Source organism: Dioscorea cayenensis, chromosome 6 (assembly GCF_009730915.1).
Source record: "Dioscorea cayenensis subsp. rotundata cultivar TDr96_F1 chromosome 6, TDr96_F1_v2_PseudoChromosome.rev07_lg8_w22 25.fasta, whole genome shotgun sequence".
NCBI lineage: Eukaryota > Viridiplantae > Streptophyta > Magnoliopsida > Dioscoreales > Dioscoreaceae > Dioscorea > Dioscorea cayenensis.
In genome coordinates, this window is record NC_052476.1 from 15,855,758 (window position 1) to 15,882,300 (window position 26,543).

Genomic DNA, 26,543 nt, shown 5'->3' on the forward strand with positions numbered 1-26,543 from the left:
ATATTTAAACCTTTTTTTCCAAAAATTAATCCAAATACAAGCCAATTGCCACCAACGGCTTTTTGGGTCAATTGGTATCGGGTCATTTACATAAAACGTTCATTTCGGGGAGAACCCGAGATTGAATCCTATGTCCATACAAGGTGAGGGCACATGAGTCAGCGTTGAGCTCTGCTCCCCGCACATGCACGTCTCTGACTTACCCTTAATTGGGGAGCGTTTATCGTCTATTTGTCAAAAAGAAGGCCAATTACCGCAAAAAGAAATTTTTTTATATAATAAATAGATTTATATAAATCCAACAATTAGGTTCAGAGCAAAACAAGCTCTCATATCTGATATCTAATGACAAACACTACAAAGCAAGCTCCAGCCATAAGAAAATAACAATGGCTTAACCTTGCTTAAAAAAAAAGTAAAACACATACAGCAAATCACCATCTTCTCAATGAGTTTAATTTCTTAAAAATGACTCCTAAATGAGTCTGATTTCAGTATATTAGATATATTTATATATATATATATAAACAAAAAAAATACAAAAGAATGAAAAAACCTCTTACAAAGGCTCTTCCTCATCCAACTGAACCAAATCCTGAAGACCATCCCAGAAACTCACTGCCAACTCTTCCTTCTGATTCCTTTGCTGCTCATACTGCTGATTATACTGACGCTGATATTGAAACTCTTCTTCACTGTTAGCACCAGTACAAGAACTCATACTAGTATTAGCACTTGCAGTGCGATCAAAAACTACATTTCCATTAAACTGGTCCGGAAAAGGAAAATTGAGCTTAGCTCTAGGACCACGAAACTGAATAGCTGCCAAGTCATAAGCCCGAGCAGCGTCTTCGGCCGTGTCGAAGGTGCCCAGCCATTTGCGCACAGCTCGCCAAGGGTCACGTATCTCTGCTGCCCATTTTCCCCACGGCCTCTGCCTTACACCTCTATACTTGTTCTTCTTCTCCTTTCTTTTCCTCTTCTGCTGTTTTTGATCATCAGTAGCTGCTGTGACATTACTACTAGTAGTATCTAGAAACAAATCACAGCCTAAACAACCATTAATGCCACATGTCAAACAAGGTCGGAGATGGAAAAAATCAGGGATGGTGACTGCGAGAGATGTGTCGCCGCAGATGACTTGGACTAGTGAGGAGATGATCATGGCTTGTTCTTCATCTTGAGAGTAAAGTGATGTCATCGGTTCAGAGGTTTTTGGTACCATGTTTCTTTGCTTTGTTTCTGTGAAGAAAACGGCAGTTACATATATATATATATATATATATATATATATATATATATACAGAGGAAGAGCACGATGTGAATTACGCGGGTTGCGCACGCTTTTGTGTTTTTCTTTAGGGGCTCGTTTTCTTTATTTTGAATTGAACTCATGTAGAACGTGAGTAATGGGGATTAATTAAAAAATAAGGGAGTACCATCGCTGTAGGGACGCTCATTTTATTCAAATTAATATATATAATTCAATTTTAAAATAATAATAATAATAATAAATAACGTCAAGTATTGAATAAAAATTATTCAATTTTAAATTTTAAGAATACTTATTTAAATCAGTATTAATTAATTAAAGTTTTATCAAGTCATCCCGTAAATTTTCTTCTAACTTAATATTTAAAAAATTACTTTTAAATCAAAATTGACGAACTCATGTATAGCTCCACAACATTAATAGGTCAAAAACTTCAAAAAATTGTCTAGGATATTAAATTATTATGTAATTTATTAAATAAATTAGCCTAAACTCTTGTAACAATATTATTTTAATATATGAAAAAATGGTTCAATAAATGTTAAGTTTGTACGGTTTGAATGTGAAAACTCATTTAATAACTTAAATAATTTGTACTTTACATAGAAAACTAATTCAATAAATTAAAAACTTCTACTGTTTAATGGTAATTTTTATATATGGGGTTTATTTTGGTCGCTTTGTGCTTTCAAAATAATAATAATAATAATAATAATAAAGAAAAGGAAAATTATTTTTTAGTCCCTGAAAAGTTTCAAACTTCCACTGCAGTCCCTCTGACTTTTTCATTTTCACAAAAGTCCCTCTTTTAATGTTTGCATTCCTCTTTAGTCCCTGTCGTTAAAGGCGTCAGTTACGGGGCTGTGAAATGGCAACCTTGCCCTTGGCTCAAAAGCAAGCATTGGAGGGCTTTTTCCCTCTATGTCAAATCACCTTTTGGAGAAAAGTTAAAAAGCAATCCAAAGAAGCTACAAATGTCAGAGCCTTTTCATTTCTTTTTTATGTAAGTCTTCTTCTTCTTCTTCTTCTTCTTCTTCTTAGTGCTGAAGCATTTCATTTTTTTATTCTCCTTTCGATTATTTTGTTCTCTTCATATTTGTACACCTTCTTGAGGCTAGGAAAAGAGCTTTGTTAGTTTCAACATTGTCTCGTTTTCTACTCTCCATCCTGTAGAGTACAAGGCCGCGGCCGTGGGGAAAGTTTTTTGAGGTTCTTCTTGTTTTCATCTTTCATACTAAGTAACAAACGATAGCCTTAGTAACTTTTTCAACTTTCATGTAGGTGTTCATTATCAATGGAAACCTTTTGATGCCGTGGCACGATACAAAGGTGAAGGACGTATGCTTCAATTCACCGTATTGAGTTCATGGGAAACAGTAATGGGTGACATAAGTGAGTGGTGGGCATTGGACGGTTCTCAAGTCAGGGTAAAGTTTGTGACACCTGACTCGTACAAGACGCTTTGCCCAATTGAGTCGGATGCTGACTTTCAACGCATGTGCCATATACATCATACTTTCAACAAAACCATTGTCGACATCATCATCGAGGACGCGAGTGGGTCAATGGATGACAACTCGGGCTCATTGATTCCATCGTAATTGCAATGATAATTATTGCCGGTTACCTTTCATTTGTGTAATATGTGTAATATATCTCATACATGTTTATTATATTAGTCTCATGTGTATTAAAATACTTTACCTGTGTAATATTATCTGTTTTTGTAAATATATACTTTACTGTCTAAAATAACTTATTCTTGTGTAGGTTTGATATTTATTTGTGTAATAAAGTATCGTATTGACATTGTCTGTTTTATGCATTGTCATGTAGGGACGCCTTCTCAGCAAGTATGAACGCAGATGTCGAGACATATCTGTCCCAACATCCTCCGGCAAGGGCGCTCAGAATTGTTCAATCTTCACAAACACTTGATAGGGTGAGCGTAAAAGTTGGTCAGCGCTTTGACAATGTAGAGCAATTCAAAGATTGCCTACGCAGCAACGCTATAACACAAAATTTTGATTTTACGTTTATAAAAAATCATAAACTTCGGGTGACCGTCAAGTGCGCTGCTCCCAATTGCCAGTGGCGTGTGCATGCATCGAAAGAAGGAAACGTTGACACTTTCCGGGTGAAGACAATGCAGGCAACACACAGTCGCGGTGGGGGCATTGGTACAACAGCGCACCCGAAAGCAAGCAAAAAATGGGTCTCTCAACGTGTAATACAAAAACTCAAGGAGCGGCCATTATATAGAGCTGTCGACATTCATAAAGATATATTACAGGACCAAGGAGTTCGCCTACCATATAAGCATGCTTGGATGGGAAAGGAGATTGCACGGGCCGCCATTCATGGTAAGGAGGTTAGTAGTTACGATTTGCTTCTCTGGTATGTGGACAAAGTGGCTGAGACGAATCTCGGTAGTTTTATAATCGTTGAAAATGACGGTGATCGATTTAAACGCGCTTTTTTCTCGTTTCGGGCATGTTTGTTGGGTTTCAAGTTGGGATGCAGGCCATTACTTTTTATTGACGGAACTCACTTGCTTGGCAAGTACGGTGGGATTCTGTTGGGTGCAACTGCCAAAGATGGCAATGAGGGTATCTTCCATGTAGCATTCGCAGTAGTTGACAATGAAATAGATGATAATTGGACTTGGTTTCTTGCTACCCTCGAGGAGGCATTGTATGGAGAAGATGATTACGACAAAGTTATTAAATTTATCTCGGATCGATCGAAAGGTCTTGTTAACGCAGTCGCGCGCGTGTTCCCGTCATCACCACATGGTTATTATTTGCGCCATTTGGAAGCCAACTTCATAAAGGCGAACGACAGCCTTGGGAAATCATTGAAAGAACAATGTTGTTCAGTAATCGTAAAAATTGCGTACGCGTACACGTCTAAAGAGTTTGATGATGCAGTACGTGAACTTGTAACTATATCGACCGATACACATGATTGGTTGTTACACAAGTCCGACATTGATCATTGGTGTAACTATTTGTTCAAGGGTATGCGGTGGTGCGAAATGTATTCTAATGTAGCAGAGTCTTTCAATGCCTGGATCAAAGAGGCAAGGCATCTACCGGTAACAAGCATGGTCGATACCATAAGGTAAGATTAATCTACAGTTCATTGTTTAATGTGTAGTAATCAACAATACTACGTAATAATTGGTACTATTATTTAAAATTCTATTTGTCGGTATAGTTTATATAAGTCTTGTGTACAATTATGGTTTCCTATGTACAATTCTAGTTAAATACATATAAATTCTAATACATGTGTACTATACTATGTTACTGTGTAATATTTGGAATTAGTAGTTAAAATAGTGAGTTGCTATGTGCGTTCACGATCTCATGTGTATTAAATTATGTTTATGCTCATTAGTAATTCTTACCAGCTTTGCGCATGTTAATACCCAGGTTTAAACTGATGAAAATGCTTACTGAGCGGCGCGAAGTGTCTGCCATGTGGGACACATACCCTTGCCCTGAGATACGCAAAAAGGTTGAACAAATCATCGAAATCAGTCGGTTTTCGAGGGTGGATCGATCAAGTGATGACACTTACGAAGTGGTTGATGAGCACAATAATGTCGTCAACCTACGCTTACGTAAATGTTCTTGTAGGAGATGGGACGTACATGGACTGCCATGCAAGCATGAAACTGCTACGATTATGCAAACAGACACAAATGTTCACTGCTATGTCAACCAATATTTTACAACAGAATCGTATCATCGTGCATATGCCGAACCAATATACCCGATCCCTGACAGTGACAAGCCATCGGATGACGACCGTTAACTGAGAATGCGGCCATCCGCGAAGGAAATGGATCGAATCACAATGCTTTGATGTGCGCGATTTATATTGTGGAAGGTGTCACCAAACTGGACATAATCAACGATCTTGTAATGCAGTCATTGCGGACTAGATATAAAAACTTCTTTATGTAGTAATTTTACCTTTTGTTAGACATTTATAGTGTGTTGGTGTAGTTAATCACTTGGATTGTGTAGTTAATCAGTTTATTGTGTGTTAAAAGTTTTTCCTGTGTAATATTTAAGGTTACTGTGTAAAATGATAAATTTCTGTGTTGTTAATGATGTCATTGTGTATATAATTGATACTGCTGTGTAAAATACAACTAAGTTGGATATGTTTGAGAGATAGTTAAAATTCTAGTAAACTGGATTCATATATGATTTACGTACAAACATTTGCAGTTTCAATTCACCATATTATAAAAAAATGTTGTCAACAGTTGCCATCTTCGGTATTCTCGACGGGAGGTTTCTTTATCGGCTACAGGATTCGCGGTAAGTTCTGCGTTCTGGGCAATACCAGCGTCGTCAGTAGTCTCAATGGCAGGTTCTTTGTCCGCTGCAGACTCTGCAGTTGGTTCAGCAGCCTGGCCAGTCTCCACGGCAGTTTTAGTTTTCTCTTTACCCTCCTTGGCAGTCTCCGCGACTGTGTCAGAAATAATTTTTCGCCTTATTTCATCAATTAATATCCGTGACACGTAACGCAATCTCAAATACAGGATGTCCCCCCATGGTATGTCCAGTCGTTCCCCATTCAAAATTTGCTCCATGTAGCGTATGCAAAATGTTGGGTAGTCGTTGCTGTCTGGGGGTTGTTGGGGGCAATCATGCACATGCTCTAGAGGTAGATCTCTGAATTTGTTATGGCCCAAGTTAACCTCCAGTACGAGTTCAAAAAGATCCCGCTGAAGCATTATATTCCGTCATCAGTGAGAAGTACATTAGAAGAGGAATATCAAACGATTGCGAAGGACTTACCATGTCAACGGCATCTGAGTCGTATATAGATGATTGAAGTAACGAGTAGTACATGTATTTTGAATTCTCCAAGTCAAGCGTTAGCAAATGATAGTAGCCATTAAAGACTATTGGCATCAGGATAATGTCAGGATTTTTGTAGCCAAACATTATATCCTCCATCATGTACGCAGCCAGGTCTGCAGTGGTTTCCGACTTCTGCATGGCGAGTGCCTGAGGACGCGTGACGACGGCTCGTTTTTGGAATGCTAGTGGATTTGATAGTAACTGTTCATGCATGATGAGGACCAAGACATCGATAACATCGTCCGGGACTTGATCTTTGCCCTCGAGGAGAATGTAAATGCTATCACGCGTTGTGTACACGTAGTCATTCCTCCACACTATTGAATTGAAACAATATGTCAAGAAAAGTTCAACGTCAATCATATGTTACACACAAATAATTATTCTTACACATTTACTATTTGTATTACACACCTATTTATAATATGTTAAATCTAAAACGTTATTTACACATAAATAGCTACATTATACACAGGTACGTGTTTATTTACGCATATATTATCTAATATACACATTTATAGCTATCGTTTACACAATTATGAAGTTTATTTACACATGTATAATGTAATATAGACATGCAAGCAAGAGGCATACACAATCAACAGATATTACCTGTCCACTCGGGTGTTCAAGTAATGCGAAAGGGTTATCCGTTCCAACAGGTTCAACCTACCGAAGCCTGGGTATTTCTTTTTTTGTGGGAGAAAACCCGGAGGGGTCTTCCCTTCAGGGGTCGTCTCTCTTGGTGGAACCTCGTATGGCACTATTGCAAGCGGATTGCTTTCCTCTGATGTATTCTTTATTCCAGTTAGGGATTCGACAAGTGTTGCCACTTCTCCTAAGGCCGCTTCGTCGGCATCTGTTGTATCAGTTGAAGTGGAGTCAAGTGGGAACATTCTCCTCGGCGGGGCTCGCATAGGTGGTTGGTTTTTCGGAGCATGTGTCCTTGTGCTTTGTGTTCCCTTTCGCGCAGCTTTCTTAGGTGGAACCTTCTTGGAGGCCCTGACTGGAGCTTTCTTTGGTGGAACCTTCTTCAATGATTGTTTGGGTTGGACAGCCTGAGATATATCTGCCTTAGCCGTGCGGCGAGTTACTCACCTTGGCGGTGTGTCAACTTTACTACCTTCGCCAGTGGAAGTCGCTGCAATAGGCGCAGGCTCTGTCATAGGGGCAGGTCTGGCAACAGGCGCTGGTTCTGCAACGGGGAAAGGCACTGGGCCATCAAGCTTGGTATTTTTATTTACAAGTACATCCTCCGCAACATGAGAAGGTGCAGGCTCTGCAACAAGGGATGGCGTTGGAGGTTCTTGGGTATCATCAGCATCAGGAGTGTCAGGGGCCGTTTCTGAAGTGTCCCTTTCCCGAGTCAGGACAGACCGGCCCCTAAAACCCCGGGCTACCTGCTTGAATCTCCTACCTGAAGAAAAGGGGGAGAACGAACCATTGGTTCCCGCTGTATGTTATTATCCGGCGGTGGTGACCTTGATACGGCCCTCGACCGCCTTTCATCAAACACGTCACGCTCGTCCAAACGCGCATGCATATCACGAACTTCCTCTAATACCCGCTGTAAAAGGTTATGTACATCATCGCCGTCTCCCTCTGATTGACGGCGAGAGAATTTTGATGAGTCATAAGGAGAAGAGTCCCCCCTAGGTCGCTTCCTTGCCTGCTGTCCGCTTGGTTTTGCCGAGGATACCTTAGGGAGGCATGTTTCCTTTCTATAGGCCTCATTGTCGAGGAGCGGCGTCCGGCCCTTCTCTTTCGCTCGGTTACTTCAGATGACCTCTCGTAACCTTGCTTTCTGGTTTCCCGCCTTCCAACGCCAATGAGTTCAGTCTCCTCATTGTTGGCTAGAACAAGTTCGTAGAACTGCAACATTATACACAGGAACTTTATTAATGTAAACATGTAAGGCTTATTATACACATGAATTATATAATTTACACATGAATATGTTTTGTTACACAGGTAGCCTCTGTTATCCATAGGAAAATATATTATTAGACATGTAAAATATATTATACATATGACAATAATATTATACACAATTAAACAATTTAATATATAGAAAATAACATAATTTACATATTTTTGCTAGAGTTTGACACAAACTTACTTCTCTTCCTTTAAGTGACTTCAACAGAGGACCGATTGAACCTGCTTTGATGTAATTGGTTTCCCCATAACACATTATGCGGGGTGTCCTTCCCAGCCGCTATTTTTTCACACTGCCAGCTACCTTGTAGAACCAAATGATGAGGGCGACGGTGCACCCTTTCAAGTAACCTGCGGTGGTGTACTTTTCTTTGCACCGCATCTGTACACGTTCGGCTGTTGTGGGATATCGGCCATCAGCCACTTGTGAACGGCATGGGCCCAAGCATAACGCCCAAGTAAGGGAAGATCATTAGCGTACTTGGCCGCAAATATTGGCGCGTTAAGAGAAGTGCTTGGGAAGAAAATGGTAGCCATGAAGTAGATGATTAGAAGCTTTACAAATGTCTCCTCGTCACCGCATTTTCTTCGCACGAGCAAGCATAGGTTGTCTTTAATTGCGTCACGGTGACGATTATGCATTTTACTAAGGAATGACTCCTCAAACTCGCTTTGGATCTTCTCGTGCTTGAACGATACAATATCCCCTCCACAACGGAGACCGAGAATAAGTGCCATGTCTTCTGGCCTGAATGAGAGCATGATCTCTCCTATCTCAAAGCGCTGGGTGCGATCGTAAAACACCTGCAGCAGCGCGTCAATGACCCCTCTCTCCTGGATGATGGGAGTGACATCCATGAAATGGGCAAAAGGAGTGCCTCGGAGTATCTCGCAGTGCCGCCTGTTCATATCCTTTCTTAATACAGAAATCAATTCTACAATAGGAGCTAGGTAATACCGAGCATTTACAAACGTTGTCAACATCGTCTGTTGTGGAAATAAAACAAAAACAAATCAATATCTTAAATACGAGCGTACTTATTTTACACACAAAGAAGGTATTGTACACAGAAACATCTCATGTTACACATCAACTCAAATATTACACAATACGATGCACAAACTACATGACAATCTCAAGTCTATACGCATCATCATAATAATGTCTTATTTCACACACAAACGAAGCAATGCCACAACATCTAAACACCACACATAGCACTATCATCCACCTTCTTGAAGGCATGTTTTCTCACCTTTTGGTTGCGATTTCCTTTGACAAACTTCTTCAGTGGTCGGCCGTTCGTTAACGGGAGAACAAGAGATTCGAAGAAAACGAAAGACGACGCTCGCGAGGAAGACGATTGCTGGGAAAGGGTTCTCCACCGGCTTGCCCACAATGTATAGAAGACGAACAGACGCCACCATTAGAGAAAAGCTGCCGCTCCACGAATCCCAACGCCTCACAAATCCAACCATCCAACCGTGCGCGGTTACCAAGATTTTCAAGGGCACACTCATCATTTCACGCGCCTAGGAAGTTTCTCCATACAAGAAGGACATTATGGTAACTTCCATAGTCATTTAACACCTTTATTAACTCCGTTTGGGGAATAAGGACTGAAACGAAAAGGCCCCATAAAGAAGGGACTAAAAAGGAAGTGGAACCCTTGCAGGGAGTTAGAGGGAATGTGAAAATTTGGCAGGGATTTTTCAATACTTTCCTGTAAAGAAAAATATGTATAACATCTAAACAAAAGGCTAGCTGTAGAAATAAGATAATAACCAACTTTTTAAGAATATGACTTGGAGGTCCTTCACAAGTTTTAAAATGGCCTTTTTGTACCTAGAACTATTTGAGCATCCCAAAAGTTTTTCCGTTTTTTAATTTTTTAACATAAAAAAAAAAAGCCTAGCTGTAGAAATAAGATAATAACCAACTTTTTAAGAATATGACTTGGAGGTCCTTCACAAGTTTCAAAATGGCCTTTTTGTACCTAGAACTATTTGAGCATCCCAAAAGTTTTTCCCTTTTTTAATTTTTAATTTTTTTTTAATTTTTTTTTTTTTGGGCACCTTCAACATTTTTTTAACAAAATTATTATTTTATCTTTGAAATAAATCACCATTATACTTCAAAATCTTTAATTTTTTTAGGTAGTCATTCTCAATGAGCTCCTAGTGGTGGGTAGGAATGGGGGCGGGGCGGGGAATGGGATCCCCGTCCCCATCCCCGCTCTCCACGGGGCGGGGATTCCCCGGTTAAAATTCCCCGCGGGGGAAAAATCCTCCCCCGCTCACTCCCCCGCGGGGATTCCCTCCCACGGGGAATCCCCGCCCCGCCCAAAACATTAATATAAAAATTTTCTATAAATAACTATAATATTTTTAATGCATTTATGTTACATATGCTAAAGATGCTATATACAATTGAAAATAAAAATATAATGTATGATGAAAAAATCTAGACAAATGGATATTTGAATAAAAAAATATAATGCTTATATGTAGCAACACATGGATATTTGAATAAAAAAAATCTAAACAAATTACAATTACCTAATTATCCAATTCATTTAAATTAAATAAATAAATAGTTTTTATGAATATTAGAAATTTGAAAATTAGAAGTTTGAATTTTAATTTTGTAGATATATTATATAATAATTTCATTAAAATAATTTAAGATTTTATTAAATAAATATGTTTTAATGAAATATATAAATTTAAATAGTTAATAAGTTGTATGAAATAATTGTGAGTTCCATAATAATAACTAAAAATATTAACAAATAAATATTTATTGATTATATATATATATAATATTATGTTAATGTTGAAATAATCTTTAATAAATATATTAAAAATATATAATATATTTTTTTGGGGAATCCCCGCGGGGAGCGGGGCGGGGAGACCATTCCCCGCCCCGCCCGCCCCGCCCCGTGACACGCGTCCGAATATGCGTGTAAACCGCAAGTGCACGGGTGTCGAAGTAATAATTACCCCGGTGAGTGGGTAGTCGAATCCACGAGGAACAGTGGGCTACTAGTACTAACTTCTTCTTTGCTTTCTAACCTAATAATAAATGGAAAGGTGTGGTGATCTAATGTGCGAAAGAAATGAATACCGGAGACGAATATGCAAGGGTTAAATGGATGGAGATCTCAATCAAGTAAAAGTGGGGTATTCGAGCAATGCTCCCCTAGGATTCGGGTATTAGGTACTCGGATAAGCAAAGTGTTTCTATGATGAGTAAGTTAAGTCGTGGAAATCCAAACATAATCGGGTCTATCTCTAGATCACCGATACTAGTCCCCTACGAGGTCCCGTGGAGAAATCGCTCAATCTCAACACCTCACACCACATATGACCGCAAAGCACTCTAGGGATTCCAAATCGTGTATCCAATTCCTAAAGATTAATCCAACCCTAATTCCCTGGCGAAGGATCCTAACCCCCTACAAGGTCCCGCGGAGAAATCTCTCAATCTCACGCCTCACACCAAATATGGTTGCATAGAGCTTAAGGAACGGAGATAGAATACACTCAATCGGAAGGGAGAGGGGACACTCCACTATCTCATGACTCACCCTCTCAACCCTCTTTAACCTTGAAGTTCTAACTCTAATGGAGATCTCTCTCACATCAAAGTAACAAATCATGCGAATCCAATCAACCACATGGATTAATTAAACAAGCAAGCAATGAGAATACAAGATTAAAACTTAATCAAACTCGGATTAAATAGAAACACTAAGCAAATCCACAAAAGATGAGAATCCTAGGGTTCACAAGCCCAAATACCCTCTAGGGTTTTTAGCTCTCCATGGAGCAACATACAAAAACACACCATCAATGAATGAAAGTACATTAAAAACCATAGAAATAAACCCCTTATATATGAACCGATGGCCTTGATGGAGAGCTTCGACGTATTGAAGGACCCACTCCGAAGCTAGGTTCACCAGTGGCTTCCTTGATGCTATGACGGAGGAGGAATCGATCAAAGTTGGTGACGAGCGCCTCAAAGCCGCAAAGACCTCCTCTCCAAACCCCTAGCCGTCTCACCCCTCAAGAGCCGCACAAAAGATGAGAAAGAATAGGGCAAAACGGCTATTTATAGGCCTTAGATCGCGTCCCGTCACGCTGCCCTCACGCGCCCATGTGGATTTTTCCACGCGCCCGCGTGGGTCGCAAGAATTTCCACGCGGGCGCTAGAATTTCCACGCGGCAGCGTGAATGCAATTTTGCTACGAGTACTGCTACGAGTGAAATTGCTACGATGACTTTTTCACAAAAACACGATCCGAACACTCTTCTCTTAAGGCCACATGTCCGGGCACACGTCCATATGGTAGGCTATAAAACTTTTCTTCATCGACGTATCTTTGAGAGGTCTTGCAATCTTCACAAAGAGAAGGAACATGAAGATGTGGCTACCTTTGTGCCCTTCCACTAGTGAATTGACTTGAATCTTCTTGGAAGTCGGCACACATCTCCACGTTTATGAACTCCACTCGTGTCTTGGTCCTTGAATTCAACAAGAACTCCCAACATTGTGTCTTTTATAGCCTATCTTTTGCTTCCTTTTTACTCTTCAAGGCATTCACAACCTATATGCATAAAAGAACACCAAATACACAATATGAGACATAAACCACAGTAAAAATGATGCTCAATGCATGTAAAACATATATAAAAATATGTCTACTCAAGCATTTATCACCCCGCTAGGCGGGGAGGAATTTTTCCCCGCTCCCCGCCCCCCGGGGGGGATGTTTCGGGGAATCCTCGCCCCGTCGGGGCGGGGCCCCGCGGGGAACGGGGATTCCCCGCCCAACCTCCATTCCTAGTGGGGAACCTCGCACCAGTCTGGGCGAGCTTGCCAATAATTGTTTAAAAATTTATTAGTGGCATATGTTATGATTTTATAAATATGTGTTTTTTATATAAAAATTATTTGGAAAATTTTAAATGACTTCGATTTATAAATAGGTGTAAAAATTTTCTTAAAAAAGTTAATATATTTATAAAATTAAAACATATGCAACATTGCAAATGGATCCGAGATCCGTTTGTGTCCAAGCGGATCTGGATCCGTTTGACAAACTAATCCAGATCCGTTAAGATATGACTTGCTTTAAATAAAAAAATAAAGAAAAATTAACAATCACTTCCCCTCCCGATTGACCTCTCTCGCAACCGCCGCAATTGAGGCCTTTGATGATCCCTCCTCCGTTGCCTTGCTACTATTTCATCGCAGCCTCATTCTCCTCCACCACACAAAGAGCACCACCATCAGCTCTCATGTCAAGGGTACCATACTCTCTCTCCGTTGCTTCTCTTTCATTGTTAGAGAAAATCATGTCTTTGTTGACAAGAAGAGTTAGTGGATTGTTAATGTGCTTGCTTTTCATTTCTAGTTTTCCTTCTATGTATATAATGAGCAGCCATTTAGTAAATCTGGAAGGAGGGATGCTATGAGTGTCATTGGAAAACTTAAACAAAAAGGTTGGTTACTTTAGATTGGGATTTGCATAGCAATTTCTTCATGGCCATAAACTCAAGTTATTGGATGCTATTGGGCATTTGTGAAATCTTACTTCAAATGCTTGTTGTAATACATAAAAGATCTTTATAATATCTGAATGTTGTTGTTTATTAGTATAACTACAGCACAAAAAACTAAAATATTTTGTTAAAAACATGCATCACGTGAGTTGGTATCGGTGGTTTTGTAGCTGAATTGGTGAAAGAACAAACATTTAAATGTGGTTAATCGCATAAGGCTTAAATGCGGTGAACGGTCCAATATGCAAATGGGCTTATCAAATGTTAAAAGAGCAATCCTTATCCTTTATTCTCTACACTTCAAAAACATTGGAATTATTTTGAGGTAGTAGCGTTACATGGAACCATTTTGGTTGGAGAAAGAGAATATATATTTACAACACAAAGAAATATTGCAGGCCGATAATGCAATACTAAGTAACTTTTATAGCACAAAGAAGTTAGTTCAAGGCTTGGACCCTATCAGTTGAGAAGATTCATTGTTGTCTTAATAGATGCATGATATAATGGGAAGGAGACAGTGAACTAATGAGTTGCAAAATTTGTGAGTATCCTAGGTATAAGAGACAACAAGATACCTCACTTAAAAAAAAAACTATACAAGAAGATATATACTTTTATTTAACAATAAGGCTACAAAGATTATATGCATCAAATGCAACAACAAAAGAAATTAGATGGCATGCGGAGCATAAGCCTAAAGAAAGGGGCATGCACCATTGTTCTGACTGCTCTGCATGGAAGCATTTCAATAACACTTATTAGTTCCAGATGGGTAGATGGGTGATAATTTTTCGCTCAACCTCACAAGTAATGAACTAACACACAATCAATCATACAAGAGAAAGGAGACACATAAATTTGTTACCCAGTTTGGCACAACCTTGCCCATGTTTGGGGGGCCGACCCCAAGAAAACAATCCACTAAAAGAGAAAAAATAAAAAGAAGAGTTACAACACTTACTCTCTCTATCATAACAAAGAATAACCCTCTCTATATTGCCCGATGCCCACTTATCTCAACCCACACACTAAGGTCTCTTACTTGTGGCTCATCCTAAATCTCAAAGCAAGGGTATCTTATATAGATGTCTCTACATCCCAACAAAGCTTCCTCTTTTAGATTATCCAGGGATTCCCAACTTAAACACCTTCCAAAGTTAAACGTTGCAACTCCTGTTCCAATCGAGCTTGCAACGCAGCCCACCTATTAATCCTGACTAAGTTTCAGCTCTAGTTACAACACAACTTTGCAACACCTCCAACCATCCCAGTTGCTCAAATTCATATCGACGCAGTCCACTCCTCTTGAGCTCCTGCCACCAGCAACTAGCATCTTTCTCACATCATACCACTAAGGCCCTTTCCCGAGGGTCGCACCCACCAAGGCGCAATTCCATCTCACCAAAAATGGCCTCCAAAGATCTCCCCGATCTGTTTTCCAAACTTGGCCCAAGTTTGATCTTCACAAAATCTTCAAACTTGATCTTCATTCATCCAAGTTTGCCCTGCAATATATTGTTATTAAACTTGATCTCATCTCATCCAAGTTTAGCTCTTCAATATCTTTCAAGCATGATCTTCATTCATTCAAGCTTGGGTCATCAATCTTCTATCAAATCTAGCCATAGATGTCATGTGTCCTTGAATAGATTATATCTTCAAATAGCTCCACCCATAATTAGCTTTGGATCTTTTCTTCAAATTTCTTTGCTAATTATGGTCTTGAGAATCATGTTGGCTTACCCTTGCCTTTCTTAGTTTGTGTCTTCAAATAAATTCACACCAAACTAAGCTTCTATGCAATCTTTGATGATCTTTTAAACTTATCAACAATAGATCATTCTTTTCTTTAGAAATAAACCTCTCAAGAGAAAAGGAGTTTACCAAAAATAGATTTTATCATCTTGGATATTACCGAAGATAGATTAAATCATATCTAAGATAAACTTACTCTTCAAGAGAGATTCTTTCACCTTGATGCTCTTTCCAAAGATCCATTTTTTTCATGTGGTTTATTGAGAGAAATATAAGCTACTATCATGATCTTTATTGCCTCTTCTTGCCACATCATTATTCTTGTCACTTTACTTGCCAAGTTATTTCATTTGTCATGTCACCATTGATTGTGCCACGTCAGCTCCTTGCCTGTCAAATAACGACAACTTAGGCTTCCAGTTCTAACAACACCCATCCTTAATTTGTAGCAGAAAGTCTGAATGTGAGACTAGGTTTGTGCACCAATGGATTCCAACCTTTTGGGTAGGTCAAAAGCATTATTCTTGGCTAGTAATTTTTGTACTCCTTATAATTTGCTTCATTCGAAGTGTATATTTACATCTTATAATTTGATAAATTTACAGCTTTTGTTATTCTATGGTTATTTGTTTATATGAGATTTATTCCAGCAACTATTTATTTTTAAAATAATAATGAATGAATTAAAAAACCACATATGAAAAAAAAATCTTCTTTTTTAATATCCTTCATCCATAAATATTTTTTTGGGTAAATTATTTTTTTACACACTTAGACAAATTTACAACAATACACAAAAATAAAACTTTTTTTTATACAATTTGCAATATGCGCCTGCCCCTGATTTTATACACCATATGTTGCATTAAAATTCTAAAAAATAGTTATTTTATAAAATAAATAAGTGATGAAAAATTGTTGTGCTTGGATTTTTGTTTTAAAAAAACAATAATTTCTGAAATTAAGTATTTATATGAAAAAAAAATTGATTCATACATTCTTAATAACATCGAATTGTGGGTACCCAAATAAAAATTTCCCATTAGGACAATATTAAAAATCTTTAAAACAAAAATAATAAAGGAAAATATGTTTGAGAAATATAATAAACAATTATTTTTATAATCCCATTAAAAATTATTTTAATAATTTATATGTATTCATATAAATTAAACTTTCTCTAGCATAGAAGAAAAAAGAATGCTCTTTAAGTTCTTAACCGACTATAGAAAGTCAGTCAGGAAGTCCCTCTGAACTTCTCCACAGTTACGGCAGAAGTTTCCAATGTCTCACTGACCGGTTTTCAGCGGTTTCCCCGCGGCTAGGTTCTAGATTGGTTGACCGGTTACAGGACAATTGTAGGTTATGCTGGCGCACACCTGTCACTCACATCAGGTTATTGCCTCATAACTCGTTCATGTTTGACGCACTGAAAAGAAATGGATAGTTTCAAGTACTTTCTGCATATGACCCCCATTAAATTATTTCTGGTGTATTTTCTATGTAAACCACTGCTGTTTTACAGATTTATAAAGAACTTAAGTGGAATGATGGTCATGGTTCAGGTGATTACTGATGAACTAATAATGACTGCTAGCTTCATCAGTTAGTAAGCTTTAGTATTAAATAAATATTTTTTAAAATATATTTGTTTATGATAATTAATTATTTTCTTTATTTCTCATTATCCTGTGCATATTAGCAGCTTAATTCAGACCTTCGACTTCTGAAGAGGTTGAGAAATAAATTACTCTATTTTTGAGATGTTTTAAAATAGAATGGTTGATATTAACTACCCTATTTATGTATGTGCATATGAGTAAGTGTGTTTTAATAAGTCGTCAAAATATTTAAATATGTATTTTATCTTACCCATCAATGAAATCATTAATAAATTTTTTTAATAAGTTAAAATTCAATTTATTATCTCAAGAATGGTAGAAAAAAAATTAAGATTAGATGGAATCATCTATTTAGAGTAAGTGTCTACAGAGTTTAACAATGTGATGCGCCCACCAATGGATAAGTGTCTACTCTTCCAAGAAGTCAAACGCTGACGCACTTTAGCAATAAGATCCTCCCAATCCTGCTTATGAGGCCTTCCCCCTGAAATCGGAATGCCCAATTATGGAATCGGTAACAATCCCACCTCACAATTCATGGTCACTGCCGCCGCCTCCTCAGGGGTCACCCCTTTTCTCACCGAGTAAAGGCGCGTCTTGGAGAACTTAACCTGAAGCCCAGACATACCTTCGAACAGGTATAGGATCAACTTAATAATTCTGAGATCCTCCAGACCACCCGAAGTAAAAATCAGGAGATCATCAGCATAGTGAAGATTACACCTATTTTTAAAAGGCCTAAGCGGCACCCTCACCAAGACCCTGGATTCTAGGGCATGCTCGAACATCGCGCTAAGGGCGTCGGTTACCAAGATGAAGAGCAAAGGTGAAAGTGGATCTCCCTGCCGCAGGCCCCGAAGGTAGCGAATGTAACCATTAGGGGACCCATTAACCAACACATTAGCTTTAGTAGAGTGAAAAATGCGCTCCATCCAGTCCAACCACTTGGGACCGAAACCCCTCACTTGGAGCAAGTCCAATAAAAATTCCCAGTCCACAAGGTCAAAAGCCTTTGCAAAGTCCACTTTCACAATGTACCCCGGTAGCCTTCTATTATTCATGCTAAAAATCAACTCTTCAGCAATCGCCACATTATCAAGGATACACCTTCCTTTCAGGAACGCAGATTGGGAATTATCCACCAGATCATTCATAACCTTACTCAGCCTAGAAGCCAATATCTTGGATACAATTTTGAGAGATGAATTAATTAGGATGATAGGCCTGTAGTCGCCCGGGGATTCTGGTGACACCACCTTGGGAATGAGAACAATGTTTGCCCAGTTGATCCTCTCCAAATTCGCTCTACCCGAATAGAAATCCTCACATAGCTTGAAAATATCCTCCTTGACCGTGTCCCATAATTTCTTAAAGAAAAGGATCGGAAAACCATCTAGCCCAGGGGCTTTCTCTCCCCCTAAGCTGAACACCGCCTCTTTAACCTCCATTATGGTAAAAGGTCTATCCAACCCAGTTAGATCCACCTGACGCTTGTTAGCCAGCAGCTTAGAGAAATCCACCTTGAATCTCGACGTACGCTTACTTCCGAATTGCTGCTTAAAACGAGAGACAAACACCCGTCCCACCTCTTTAGGGTCCGAAATGAGCTCCTCTCATGATGAAACCCAGAAATCAGATTTCGACACTTCCTCCCATTAGCCACAGTGTGGAAGAATTTAGTATTACCGTCTCCTTTCCTTCAACCACTGAAGACTAGACCTTTGACGCCAATAAATTTCCAGATGTTAGTTATTCAACCAAATTACTTGATGTGGTATTTTTTTTATTAAAAATTTAATTAAAAAAATAATTAAACATAATTAATTTTTTTAATATTTTTCTAAAATATTAAAGAAAATTTTTTTCTCCTCCAAACACAAACTCTTTTCATTCTCTTTTGTTCAATTATGTTAATATTATTCTAAAATATGTTTGCATAATAGTGTTACATTAAGGAAGGTGATGAGTGACAGGGAGCAGTTGAAGATAGTGAAGAGAACGGTGAAAGAGTATGGAAAGAAGGGGAGGAGGGCAGCAGAGAGGAGTACGTTTGAGGATGCGAAAAGATTAGTAGAGTTGGGTGCTCACCTAAGGCAAAGGAATTGTCACACAAGGTTGTGAAGAATCTAATGCCATTAGTTATTATGGATTATCTCGTAAGTTAATCAATATTATTTTCATTTTTTTAATAATATTTTAATAAAAAATGCCTCCTGAGTAAGACTTGAAGGAAAAATTAATATCTATTAACCCATGGACTAATATTTCTTAATTGAAATAAAATAATATAGGAATATATACTTAATTAGTAAATTTAAATATGAGAACTAAAGAGACAATCAGTCCTCTAATTAAAGGGACGAAATAAGCAATTATACCTTGATATTATAGTCTTGTTTTGTTTTCATTTACTTTATTTTATTTTTTTAATAAAAACCAATCCAGATACAAGCCAATTACCCCCGGGCAAAAAGAAATATTTTTTTATATAATATATATATATATATATATATATATATCAATTAAACAATTAGGCTCAGAGCAAAACAAAACAAGCTCTCATATCTAATATCCAATGACAAGCACTACAAAGCAAGCTGCAGCCATAAGAAAATAACAATATGACTAAACCTTGCTAAAAATAAAAAATAAAACAGGAGAAAAACACACTGAGCAAATTACTATTTTCTCAATGCGTCTAATTTCAGTATTAAAAAAAAAACAAAAAAACAAAACAAGAGTATGAAAGAACCTCTTAGAAAAGCTCTGTTTCATCCAACTGAACCAAATCCTGAAGACCATCCCAGAAACTCACTGCCATCTCATCCTCCTGCTTCTTTTGCTGCTCATATTGATGGATATACTGATGCTGATATTGACACACTTCTTCACTAGTAGCACCACTAGCACAAGTACAAGAACTCATACTCGTACTAGCACTTGCAGTGTGATCATAAACACCATTTCCATTACACTGCTCCGGAAAAGGAAAATTGAGCTTAGCTCTAGGACCACGAAACTGAATAGCAGCCAAGTCATAAGCCCGAGCAGCATCTTCGGCCGTGTCGAAGGTGCCCAACCATTTGCGCACAGCTCGCCAAGGGTCACGGATCTCTGCTGCCCATCTCCCCCACGGCCTCTGCCTCACACCTCTGTACTTATTCTTCTTCTTCTCCCTTCTTTTCTTCTTCTGCTGTTTTTGCTCATCAGTAGCTGCGTTTGCATTACTACAGCTACTAGTAGTATTAGTAGCATCTGAGAACAAATCACAGCCTAAACAACCATCAATGCCGCATATCAAGCAAGGTTGGAGATGGAAAAACTCAGGGATTATGATGGCCGGAGAGGTGTCGCCGCAGATGACTTGGACTAGTGAGGAGATGATCATGGCTTGCTCTTCATCTTGAGAGTAAAGTGATGTCATCAGTTCAGAGGTATTTCGTATCATGTTTCTTTGCTTTGTTTCTGTGTTTGTTTCTGGGAAGACAACGGCAGTTTTATATACATAGTGGGAGAGTACGATGGGGATTGCGCGGGTTGTGTACGGTATTGTGTTTTCCCTTTGGTAGTGTTAGGTAATTGACCACGTGGAGAATGTGGGTGGCGGGGATTAATTAAAGATTACGGACTCTTTCAATTGCTGGGGGATGTTTATTTTATTCAAATAAATATTTTTAATTATTTTAAATTAAGTTTTTTTTTTACAAATTTATTCTCTTCCATTTTTTTATTTGTTTATTTTAATTAAATAATAGAGATTAAAAAATTAGTTAAAATTAATTAATAATTTAAAATTTATAAAGATTACATTAAATATACTTAAAAAATATGTATTAAAATATAATTTGTTACAAGTTATACAAATATATATTAAAAATGAAAGATAAATTAAAAAATAATATTTTATATTTTATAAATTTTTAAATAAACAAGTAAAAAAGATTAAAAAAACTTTAAAATGAAACAAGTAAAAAAACAGAAAGAGTAATATTTTAAAAAAAATTATATATATTTTTTAAAAGTTTGTAAAAACAACCCAGGACATCCAAATTAGTATAGAATTTATTAAATTAATGGGTTTTGTGGCTTCCAACAGTAGTATTTTGGTTTATGAAAAAATAATTTAATTAATGTTAAGCTTCTACTGTTTAAAGCGCGAAAATTAATTTAATAATTTATTTTTAGATACGGTATAAACCACAAGATTTGAATCTAACCTTTGATTTGGAAAAATAGTGAAATACCAACTCTCATGATCTAACAAGAATGGTTAATGTAATAATTTATAATTTATATAAAAAATAATTTGATAAATTTTCAGCTTTTATTATTCTATGATTCTTTGTTCGTATGAGTTTTTAATGCTATGTGTTGTTAAAGTAATAAATAATAAATTTTAAAAACCACAGATGAAAGAAAAATTTTCATCTTCTTTTTCATTGTCTTCATCCATAAATATGTTTTTGGGGTAAATTAATTATTTACATTCTTAAACAAGTCCGCAACATTACCTAAAAGTAGATTTTTTTTTTTTTTAATTTTACAATTGGCAACAAGCGCCCGCCTCCGTTATGTCAAAGAACAAGTATAGAGATACATTAGTTATAGTGGGTTATCGACTTCGCCGTTGGGACTTATTAACTGGATCAGACACCACATAGAGCGATGAAAGTCCGCCAAGTGCACACCTTTAAGATTTGTAAAAGTCTTACCCGACCTAATAAGTCCCTTCTTTTATGCAATCCCTAGAGAGGAGGGATAGAATTTCTCTAAAACAAACCCACCCCCGATCTATTTAAATAATACTGTGAACAATATCTAGGCCCATAAAAAATGGGTGAGTAGTACTCTACAGTAACAAGGACTCAAGGTTTCGATCCTATACCTGCTCACCCACTGCTATATTGCAATCTATTGCACTGCGCATGGTTGTCCAAAGTTAAAACTATATCAGATCAAATACATTATACTTTAAGGTCTCTAAAAAGTAACATCAAAATTATTTATTTTATAAAATAAATAAAAGCATGTTTGCATACGCCAAAATTATGGCATAATATTTACAATATGGTATAATTTAATATTTTCTAATAATTATGTCATATTGGCTATTTGGGCACTTATTTTAGAGTATAAAATTATGTAATGTAGTTATTATGGCATAAAAAAACATATTGCACTGACCCGTTTCGTATGAGTGAAAGTAATAACTTTCCTTGCAAAGTAACGAGAGTGAATCACTTTCACTCGTTTGGTTTCTTAAAAATAGTTGGTCTCTTTGCAATCACTTTCCCTTTGACCATAGAAAGTGATTCACATGGGGGATAGTGTGAAAGTGATTACAAGGTTGGGTGGAAAATTTTGATTATTGTTAAATTACTATATTACTCTCTTATCAAATAAAAATTCTTCTTTGTTTCTTTTTTTTTAAAAAAAAAAAAAAACTCTAACGCATTGTTGGATAATATCAATCATGACAATATTAAAATAAACAAAATTGTATAATGGACAAAAGTTGAGGAACGCATGGTGATTTAAAGCTATATATTATTTTTAGTGTATTAAAAAATATAAAATATATATTTAAAAAAAATCTAAAAATACTTTACTAAGAAAAGGTTAATTATTATATGGATTAAGTTAGTATGTCATTAGAGCTTATTAAAAATCCATTTTTTATAACTAAAATAACTAAGGGTAATATTAAAAATAAACATAACTTTATATAGCAAATGCCTTCATACCAAATGGAGAAATTAAGTTTGCATGCAATTTATTTACAATTTTCATTGCATACACCAAACACTGTAATGTTACTTTGCAGGGAGAATAATTGCATGCAAAATCTTTCCCTGCAAAAACTTTACATGTAATTACTTTCCCTGCAAACTACCAAACGGGCCCTAAGAGTGGAATATTTTTTCATTATAAAAAGTATCTCTTTTTTTCGATCCAGCCACAGCCTATCGGTCCACCAGCGGTCCGGACGCCCTTCAGCGACCCGCTGACGGTCCACCGACGGTCCGGTTGGCCTACAATGATCAGCTACAGGCGGTTCGGTTTGCCTCTGGCGACCGGCCACCGGTTCATCAGCGGTTCAACAACCTCCCGAGCGACCTCCGGCGACATGCCGCCGGTCCACTGGTGATCCAGAAGACCTCCGGCAACCGGCCATCGGTCCACCAACTGTTCATTGGTGGTCCGATTGCTCTTCAGCGACCAGGCACCAGTCCATCGACGATCCACAGGAGATTGGCCACCGACTGGCCTACCTCCATAATTTTTTTATTTTATTAACCAAACAATCGTTCTTTAAAAATAAAATATATCATAATTTTTGTAATAATCACTTGATAATAAAATTATACCATATTTTTTTATTTTATAGCCAAACATGCATTAAGTGATGAAAAATTATTGTGCTTGGATCTTTGTTTTAAAAAACCAATTATTTCCAAAATTAAGTATTTATTTGAAAACAAAATTGATTTATTACATTGAATTGTGGGTATTAAAAATATTTAAAAATAATTAAGGAAAATATGTTTGGGAAATACAAATAAACACTTATTTTGATAATCCCATTCAAAAAATTATTTTAAAAATGTATATTTATTCATATAAATTAAACTTTCTCTAGCATTGAAGAAAAAAGAATGCTCTTAAGTTCTTAACCAAGTCAGTCAGAAACCCCCTCTTAGCTTCTCCACGGTTACACCAGAAGTTTCCAATGTCTCGCTGACAGGTTTTCAGCGGTTTCCCCGCGGCTAGATTCTAGATTGGTTGACCGGTTATAGGACACTTGTCAGTCACATCCGGTCATTGCCTCATGATTCGTTTGATTGCACTGAAAAGAAATGGATAGTCACAAGTACTTTCTTCATGTGACCCCATTAAATTATTTCTGGTGTATTTTCTATGTAAACCTCTGCTGTTTTACAGATTTTTAAAGGAATGATGGCCATGATTCTGCTGATGACTGATAGCCTCATCAGTTAATAAGATTAAGTATTAAAGAAATATTAATATGTATGTATATATATTTAATTATGATAATTAACTATTTTCTTTATTTTTAATTATCTATGCGTAATATTAACGGTAGGATTCGAACCTCAACCTCGGAGTCTCGGACAAAGGAAAAAAAAATAAAATATCAATTACCCTATCGTAGGGATGTTTTATAATATGTACTCGTATATGAATTAGTGTTTTTAAAGAAGTGGTTGAAAATTTAAATATGTGTTTTATCTTATCCAACAATAAAAGTCATGAATAAGATTTTTTTTAATTAATTAAAATATAATTTTATATCTCAAGAAAAGTTAAATAAAAATTAAGATTAGATAGAATCTTCTATTTGGTCTCCCTAATCTAGTCCCTTTATTTGAATTTGGCTATTAGGAATTTTTATATTATTTCAATTGAAAAATTTTAGTCCACCGTTTAATAGATGTTAGTTTTTCCACCCAATCCTCGATGTGGAATTTTTTTATTAAAATATTATTAAAAAATAATAGAAAATGATTAAAACTTTTCTTTAATATTATTCTTAAATATTAAAAAAAATTCAATCCAAACACCAAACACTCTCTTTTCACTATCTTTATTAAATTATTTTAATATCATTCTAAAATATGTTTATATATATGGGATAGTCCAACAGGAAGATAAGACACTTTAGTGCAAATGGGAGAGTAAGAGTTTAAATCTCTCCTAATCACTACTATTTTTGTATTATTTACAGTTTTGGTGTGGGTCTCCTGTGAGAGAAACATTGGTTTCACTCCTCTAGAGTTGCAGGGCAGAGAAATTTTTCTAGGAGATTTGTAAGCCACCGTAATTGGTGCACCTCCATACCTATCTGTCTCTTTGGTAATCCCTTAAATGGGGGGCACTTGTCGTCTATTAGTATTAAAAAAATTACTGTGAAACCCAGAAAAGAGTATGGAGACAAGGGAGAGAGAGCCGTGAAGGAGGATGGGAAGTGTGATTGAGGATGTGAAGGATTGGTTGAGTTAGGGACTCATGAGGGAAAAGAAGAGTTTGCGGAGGATGAGGAAAAAAATATATATATATATATATATATTAATAAAAAAATATTCTATCAATAAGGCTAGAAAGAAAAATTAACATTTCACAATTGAAAAAAATAATATAGAGATATTTGATGAGCAAATTCAAATAGAACCAAGGATAATTTGTCCCAATTAGAGAGATAAATAAGGAATTATACCTTGATATTATAGCTGTTTTTTTTTTTTTCAAAAACCAATCCAGATACAAGCAAATTACCTGTCAAAAAATTATTTTTTATATAATAAATAGATATATATCAATCCAACAATTAGGCTCAGTGCAAAACAAGCTCTCATATCCAATGACAGACACTACAAAGCAAGCTCCAGCCATAAGAAAATAACAATGGCTAAACCTTGCTAATAACGAACCACAATCTTCTCAATGTGTCTAATTTCTTGAAAATAACTCCTAAATGCGTCTAATTTCAGTATATTACATTTTAAAAAAAAATAATAAAACAAAACAAAAGAATTAAAGAACCTCTTAGAAAAGCTCTGTTTCATCCAACTGAACCAAATCCTGAAGACCATCCCAGAAACTCACTGCCATCTCATCCTCCTGCTTCTTTTGCTGCTCATATTGATGGATATACTGATGCTGATATTGACACACTTCTTCACTAGTAGCACCACTAGCACAAGTACAAGAACTCATACTCGTACTAGCACTTGCAGTGTGATCATAAACACCATTTCCTTTACACTGCTCCGGAAAAGGAAAATTGAGCTTAGCTCTAGGACCACGAAACTGAATAGCAGCCAAGTCATAAGCCCGAGCAGCATCTTCGGCCGTGTCGAAGGTGCCCAACCATTTGCGCACAGCTCGCCAAGGGTCACGGATCTCTGCTGCCCATCTCCCCCACGGCCTCTGCCTCACACCTCTGTACTTATTCTTCTTCTTCTCCCTTCTTTTCCTTCTTCTGCTGTTTTTGCTCATTAGTACCTGTTGTTGCTTGACTACAGCTATTAGTAGTAGTATCTGCGAACAAATCACAGCCTAAACAACCATTAAAGCCGCATGTCGAGCAAGGTTGGGGAAGGAAAAATGTCAGGGATTGTGGTGGCGGGAGAGGTGTCGCCACAGATGACGTGGACTAATGAGGAGATGATTATGGCTTGTTCTTGATCTTGTGAGTAACGTGAAGTCATCATTTCAGAGGTTTTTGTGCTTGTTTATGTGAAGAGAACGGCGGGCATATATATAGAGAGAGGGAGAAGGTGCGGCGGAGATTTACGCGGATTTGATGGTTTTTGTTGTTAATAAAAAGTAAGGGGAATTGAGCCGCGTGGAGAATGTGATGAGATTAGAAAGTGAGCTGTGAGTTGGCGAGGAATGAGCTGACATTTGGAATGGGTTCCTAGAAGGGAAAGTCTATGAGAACGTGTGTGTGGTTGGGTTCGAGTCTGACCG

At 37.1% G+C, this 26,543-nt stretch overlaps 3 protein-coding genes and 1 pseudogene across 3 annotated transcripts; 1 reads left to right on the top strand and 3 right to left on the bottom strand.

The window, feature by feature from the left end:
- Positions 1–304: 304 nt before the first annotated feature.
- Positions 305–1,250, bottom strand: LOC120263892 (ethylene-responsive transcription factor ERF098-like). Its single transcript, XM_039271865.1, has one exon. The coding sequence runs from the start codon at positions 1,223–1,225 to the stop codon at positions 560–562; it is 666 nt and encodes a 221-aa protein (XP_039127799.1). The 5' UTR covers positions 1,226–1,250; the 3' UTR covers positions 305–559.
- A 1,402-nt stretch (positions 1,251–2,652) lies between these two features.
- On the top strand, positions 2,653–5,095 carry LOC120263173. The gene is made up of 3 exons (XM_039271061.1): positions 2,653–2,870; positions 3,110–4,396; positions 4,711–5,095. The coding sequence occupies exons 1-3, from the start codon at positions 2,653–2,655 to the stop codon at positions 5,093–5,095; spliced, it is 1,890 nt and encodes a 629-aa protein (XP_039126995.1).
- A 14,492-nt stretch (positions 5,096–19,587) lies between these two features.
- On the bottom strand, positions 19,588–20,512 carry LOC120262923 (ethylene-responsive transcription factor ERF109-like). Its single transcript, XM_039270835.1, has one exon. It carries the CDS (start codon positions 20,497–20,499, stop codon positions 19,807–19,809), a length of 693 nt encoding a protein of 230 aa, XP_039126769.1. The 5' UTR covers positions 20,500–20,512; the 3' UTR covers positions 19,588–19,806.
- Positions 20,513–25,490: 4,978 nt separating this feature from the next.
- LOC120262924 lies at positions 25,491–26,291 on the bottom strand (annotated as a pseudogene).
- Positions 26,292–26,543: the final 252 nt, after the last annotated feature.